The 6,703-nt window shown below is 36.8% G+C and overlaps 1 protein-coding gene across 1 annotated transcript; it reads left to right on the top strand.

The window, feature by feature from the left end:
- Positions 1–866: 866 nt before the first annotated feature.
- On the top strand, positions 867–6,353 carry LOC121992840 (intracellular protein transport protein USO1-like). Its single transcript, XM_042547435.1, has 9 exons — positions 867–1,057; positions 1,139–1,289; positions 1,386–1,589; positions 1,678–1,800; positions 2,125–2,162; positions 2,254–2,335; positions 2,664–4,662; positions 5,613–5,749; positions 5,886–6,353. The coding sequence occupies exons 2-7, from the start codon at positions 1,212–1,214 to the stop codon at positions 4,464–4,466; spliced, it is 2,328 nt and encodes a 775-aa protein (XP_042403369.1). The 5' UTR covers positions 867–1,057; positions 1,139–1,211; the 3' UTR covers positions 4,467–4,662; positions 5,613–5,749; positions 5,886–6,353.
- Positions 6,354–6,703: the final 350 nt, after the last annotated feature.

Below are 6,703 nucleotides of genomic sequence, written 5' to 3'. Positions count from 1 at the left end.
ACTGTTCCAGTCCAATATAAAAAAAATTATTAGCTATGTAAATTTCCATCTCTAGTCGTTACTTAATCAAAACCCCAACACCCATTCCTTGCCTCATTGTCTTAGCTCAACTCAATCGTGAGCCCATTTTTTTTTTTGTCTTGCCTCATTGTTATTGTTGACTCCCAATCTCTTTAGGTCAACTACTCCTAATGACCCTCCTAAGATATGAACATAGGTAGCTGATGATTTCTTACATGTTCGATTGAATACAGATAAAACTTTCAATCATCCTCAAGAGAGATATCTTTCACTCTCCGTATAATTTCTATACAAAGACTTTCTTATATAAGAACACACTAAAAGTAACTTGTACCTTGCCTCATGACCCTACTTGTCCACCCTCAGATCCCCAAAAAGACCTTCACCCCACATGCCCAAAAGGTCAACACCACACTAAATCTAAAATACACTTAGAATTATCAAACACAAGCAAACCATTTAGATTCCATCATCATCTATCTTGATTCTTTTTATTAATGATAATTTTACCTCCGGAGCTACGATATAATAGTAAGATATCTGAATTATCATTCAGATACCTATGATTTAATCCTCAGCTATAATAAATTTATAAAAAAAAATATTTTTAAATGAGATATACAATTAAAAGATGTTAAACTTCTTGATTTACTTGGCTAGTGGGAAAAATTTATGTGACCAAATTGATCATCCAGAATAGTCAATAAGATTAAAAGAAAGACCTCATCAGAATTTCTAAAAAAGTAAAAGTAGAAGGGGTAAACTGAAAATTTTTCATATATTAAATTAGTACAGCAACGGATAAACCTCGCTTTTTCAAAAACCAACCTGTATATTTTTATTATTTTATCGTGCAGAAGCTTCTCATTTTTGTTCTGAAACTGCTGCTCTTCTTCTACTCATCAATGGTGAAGGAGACCGAGAGCGATCGAAAAGAGCTCGGACCTCAGATCTGATTTCTAGTTCTCTTCGAATCTTTGGTGCCTTCGCCAGCCATCGCATTGCTGATTGCCGCCCCCTTCGCGCTGGCCTTTTGGTGAGTCAACGTCTGAATTCAATCCGCTTGCATAACTGACATTGATCGATCTCTGAAATCCACTTGCCGATTCCTTTGAAGAAATTGGTATCGGGTGAGGTTATCGCCCTGCATTTAGCTGCCGAAGGATGGAGAACTGAAGCGGAGATCGAAGATGTTCAAGGCGGCGCGATGGAGGAGCGAGAAGAGCAAGACCAAAGTTGTGTTCCAACTGCGGTTCCATGCGACTCAGGTCAGTGTCGCATTGCCCAGAAATAAACAAAAATGTGATCTTTTAGAGAGGTTTACCGAGGGTAATGTATTTTGCCGTGCCGTTACATTTTGGTAGGTGCAACCCACGGGACGGGAGGCGGTGACGGTGACCGTGATACCAGCAGACGCCGGCCGGCCGACGGCAAGATCGGAGAGGGTACCCGTGGTGGAGGGGGCCTGCGACTGGGTGAATCCGGTTTTCGAGGCGGCTAAGCTTGTCCGGAATCCAAAGACGGGAAAGATGGATGAGAAAGTCTACAGATTTGTGGTTTCCGATGCTGTATGAAAGATTCTTGAATCTTTCGGTTTTGCTTTTGGTTGTGTACTGTGTGGAATCCACGACGATTAGTTTGGGAAATCGTTTGCAGGGATCGGGCAAAACCAAAATTTTGGGGGAGGCAAGCATCAACCTAGCAGATTATACTGATGTTTTCAGGCCATCCTCTGTCGTTCTTCCTCTGAAGGGATCGAACACTGGAGCTTCTTTACGTGTGAGCATTGAAACTTTAAGAATTGATGAGCATTGATTTTTAGTGCCCCTGCTCGCCATAATGCAGAATAACTCAAATCACAAGTTTTCTCTCGCACTGTCTGTCTCTTCAATGTTCAAACCCTTTTTTTTTTATCTTTATAATTTTCTTAAATCGTATTGTTACTACACAAAAGCGAAAAAAGAAGAGGAATAAGATCATGCATTGCCTGTGAAGCAAGCATTTAGTTCTAACCGTGTGTGTGTTTGTGTGTGTGTGTGTGTCTGAACAAGCATTTAGTTATGACTGCATTTCCTGATCATTTGTCTTTTGCTCAAAATACAGATATCCATCCAGAGGCTGCAGGATGATGATGAAGGAAGGTATCTTCTTTTCAATACTAGTGGGGTTGGAGGAATACACTTTGTAGGGGTTGATTTGGCTAATCATTAATCTCCATGACCCTTTTTTCAGGGAAGGAAATGATATTGAAGAAGCAACCATGAAACGACAAAGAAGAACATTGGAGTCTCAGTTAAGCAAGTGTGATGATGAGGTGAACCGCATCGACTTCTTTTTTTATATGTTTATTTGAACAAAAAAATTTGCTTGAGATTGTTCTAGCTATGGTGTCAGGACTTCCAACTTGATAATTAAAAGACTCCCAATGAAAAAATGCCTAAATGAATCTCATCTCTTCCAAATGTTCAAATGCTCATAGCTGTTTTTTTGGACATGTTTGGTCGTTTATAAGGCAAATCCTTAACACTTAACGGTATTAGTATTAGAAATATTTTCTTCTGTAAGAAAGCGAGAGCTCATTCCAATTGCATTTGAACCCTCTTAGATTATTATTGAACTGAACTATGATATTTCTTCTTCAGGATGGTTCAGAAATAAACAATCAGGCTGCAGTCAGGTTCTCATCAAGCAGGGGCATCCCTCTCCACAATGCTGATTCCAATGGAAACCTCCAAAAGTCACACACCTTCGATGCCATGTCAGCTTCAGGTTCAGATACTGGTTCAGGAATATATACACCAAGAGAGAATGCTATCGTGTTGTTGCCTCTTACCAACAATGGCACTTCTAAAATGAGGATGTTCAGTTCAGATGCATCCACAAGAAGTTCCAGTGATGATGGTTTGCATGAGATATCACATGATTCAGAGGACAGTTTTGAGAAATTAAAGAGCGAAATAGATATTTTAACTAGAAAATTGGAAGTGTCAGATCTAGAGTTGCAGACTCTACGAAAGCAAATCATCAAGGAGAACAAACGAGGGCAAGATATTTCAAAGGAAATGAGTGATCTACAAGAAGAGAGAGATGCACTTAAAAGAGAATGTGATGAACTCAAGATCTTAGAAAAGAGGAGAAAGTTTGACACAACTACCAGCTTGCAGCATGACAGAGATGATCTTGAAGAAATTCAGCAAGAGCTAGATCATGAGAAAAATCGGAATGTCCATCTTCTCTTGCAACTAAAATTGACACAAGAAGCAAACTCTGAGTTGGTGCTTGCTGTGAAAGATCTAGAGGGAATGTTGGAACATAGGCATAATGAAACATTATCTGATAATTGTAGTAAAATGGAAATGAAAGACACAGTTAATTTGGATCTTAAAGCCACTAAATTTGGTAATGGATCTTCACATCTGCACAAATCTGAATGTAAGCAACAGATACCCAAAACAATTTCTGTAAGTGACAATGAAGAGGAGTATGCATTGGTTGCACTTATAAATGAGCGTGATGACATGAAGTCTGCTTACTCATTGGAGAATAAGATCATTGATCTCAATAATGAAGCGGAATTTTACAGGAAAAATTGTGAAGAGCTAGAAATGCAAATGGAACAACTTTCTCTGGATTATGAAATTTTGAAACAGGAAAACCATGATGCCACAACAAAGCTTGAGCAAATGCAACTACGTGAACAACTTAGGATGCAATATGAGTGTTCTGCACATTTTTCCATTATCAGTGATCTTGAGTTACAGGTTGAGTTATTGGAGAAAGAACTTCAGAAACAAACTGGAGTGATTGAAGCGGATCTAGCAACCATCACACTAGCTAAAGTTGAGCAAGAGAAAAGAGCCATAGTAGCAGAAGAGACATTGAGAAATACTAAATGGAACATTTCCAAGAGTGTCGAGTGTTTTCAAGAGGAACTCAGGAGTCTTTCTGCATTTATGTCATCTACATTTCAAGCTAATGAGAAGACAGTCATGCAAGCACTTAAAGAAAATGCCAAGTTGCAATCACAAAAAGGGAACTTGGAAAGAATTTTGGAGAAATCTAATAAAGATATGGTGCTATTACAGGAGAAGTACCGAGTGAAACTCAAGCAGCTAGTAGGTCTAATAGGTATCAAGTCAAGAGATGTAGAAATGTTGAGCTTGAAACTAAAAGATAAGAGCAAAGAACTAGACAACCATAAGTTATCTGAGGAAGCATTGCAAAAAAACTTCATAAGAGAGTTGCAGTTACTCAAATCTGAAGTGGCAACCCTCCAAGATGAGAAATCTTTTCTCTTGGAACAGAATGGAGAAAAAGAAAAGTTGCTAGTTGAGATGGAGCTACTAAGAATAAAATTCATAGAAAGTGAGATATCTTTGCAAAACAGAAATCTGGAAATTGATTTTCTTAAGAAAGAGATAGAAACTTTAAGAGAGAGTCAGTAAATCATTGGTGAACATAAATGATCTTAGGCATACAAAAGATGGAGATGCTATTCTTGATACGATGAAATCCAAGGCACCAAACCAAATACTAAAGCAGAATTCATTGAAGCATGCCTCAAATGGTCTTTTGGAGGAAAAGCAAATGACTACCGACTTGGTGGAACAAAGTGAATGCAACAAGACAACAAGTACAAATGTAAGGACCAACATGATTTCAGTTTAGAATGTAAATGTCCACATGAGATGAAAATTAATATTTTGTAGCTCACATAACTGATTACCAAATTCATTGTAGCACGTAGATACACAGATCTAGGGCATGAGCACCACAAAACATGAGTGCAGAACACAAACACTTCTGTGAATGTGCACATGAACACAGTTATACAAACAAAATGATATTGCATAACTTGTTCACATAACTGCTCATCGCTATTTCATCATTTCTTATTCACTTAAGCTGTTTCTGTTGTGTTTACTATGATATGTTTCAATAGGGACTAGACTCATTGGTTAAAGACTCAGACAAGGATCCAAGCAATACAATTGAAGTAATGCAAAGCATTCAAGTACCTGGTGATAAAGAGTATGAGTTAGGAGGATTACAACCTTAGTCCGTTTCTGAATTCTCACGAATTAATTTCTATATAAGTGTAATATAATGTTTTTTTTCCAATTTAATTATCAACATGTACAAACTAACTTAAAATTTCATTTCAATTTTTTTTTCTTCTGAATTTCATGACTTCATACAAACACACACCATATTTTCATTATTTATTGCCAACAAGTATTCTATGCATTTTCCTTTGTTTTTTGATTATACAATTAGTACATGATCAGTTCAAATTGTTTTGTCTGTTGATCCTGTACTTTGTTCGGAGGTCAAGTTATAAAACGGTGAAGATCTTGGAGATGATTTTGCTCTTCTTAGAACAATTGAGTATGCTCATTTATTATCTCATTTGATTGGGTTCAAAACATCACATAACTAAATACGGTAGAAGGGTCAATGAAGTACTGGCTCATTTGGAATATGTGTAGATTGTATTTTACCAGTACATGACAGTATGCCTTAACAATATACATGCACATGTATGATCATCTGAGTGAAGACATGGCTCATGGATTGTTTTTCTTTTTCAGGATTCCAATAATTTTCATCAGATACCGAGATTCACTAGAAACAATGCCCAGTGCCATTTGGAATATGTACAACAGCTGGAGGAAGACAAAGGATGCGTACACAACAAAAATGTCACAGATAAAGAATCACAGAGAAGGTGAATGATCATATAACGCCTTTATTAACTTACTCGTTTGTAAATTGAAACTTTACAACTTATTCCATAAGTTGCTGTTTGAAAAAACTTACATGAAAAACTTACTAAAAGTATGCTAGATTATGGTTATTTACAGGTTTGCAGAATCTAATTTAGATGAAGACAAATCAGTTTTTGTTTCTTCTGCCTGTGATCAGAAGGTTATGGAGAAAGTGTTAAGTGAAATGGCGCTTCTGAAGGAACAAAATGAATTGATGGTTTCTGAACTGAAAGAAATGCAGGAAAGATATTCTAACATAAGCCTGAAGTTTGCAGAAGTAGAAAGTGAAAGACAACAACTCCTCATGACAATACGAAGTCTTAAAAATGCTACAAAAAATTAGTTCCCCTTGTTCTGTTCTTTGTTTTGGTTATTGAAAGGAGTTTCTTGTATAGGCAAGCAATTGGGATGTACAACTTGGTAAATCCATCGCAAGGTACCTATAGCTTCTTTAGCAAACACAATGTGTAAATTGATAGCATATAATTTCTTCATCGAGTGCAATATATTTTGCTGAAATGTAGTGATGTCAGTTGTGTTGACTTTGAGATGAATTAATACAGATTTCTATTGGTATTTGAATTTTTAGTATGTTCTTGGAAAGCAAAAAAAAAATCCCTATCAAGCATAACCAGTTAGCTTGTTGCATTTTATTGTGAGCTAGAAGTTGTGTTCATTTTCTTGTAGATTATCTTATCTCAAATTTGGTAGCAATTTCCTTAATTGTTATCACGAATCGTATGGCTCAAACCTCTTTATTTGGTGTGGTGAAATGCTTGAGAACAAGACTAGAAAGCTGAGAGAAGAGAGCATTTGGCAACAAAGTGATCGGTTTTGAAGTTGCTAGAAAAATCTGAATGGAACAGGTTATTAGTACATTAAGACTGATATATAATATCAGAGGGGGTTCGAAT

This window comes from Zingiber officinale, chromosome 6B, assembly GCF_018446385.1.
Source record: "Zingiber officinale cultivar Zhangliang chromosome 6B, Zo_v1.1, whole genome shotgun sequence".
Lineage (NCBI taxonomy): Eukaryota > Viridiplantae > Streptophyta > Magnoliopsida > Zingiberales > Zingiberaceae > Zingiber > Zingiber officinale.
This window is presented reverse-complemented; position numbering and strand designations above follow the sequence as displayed.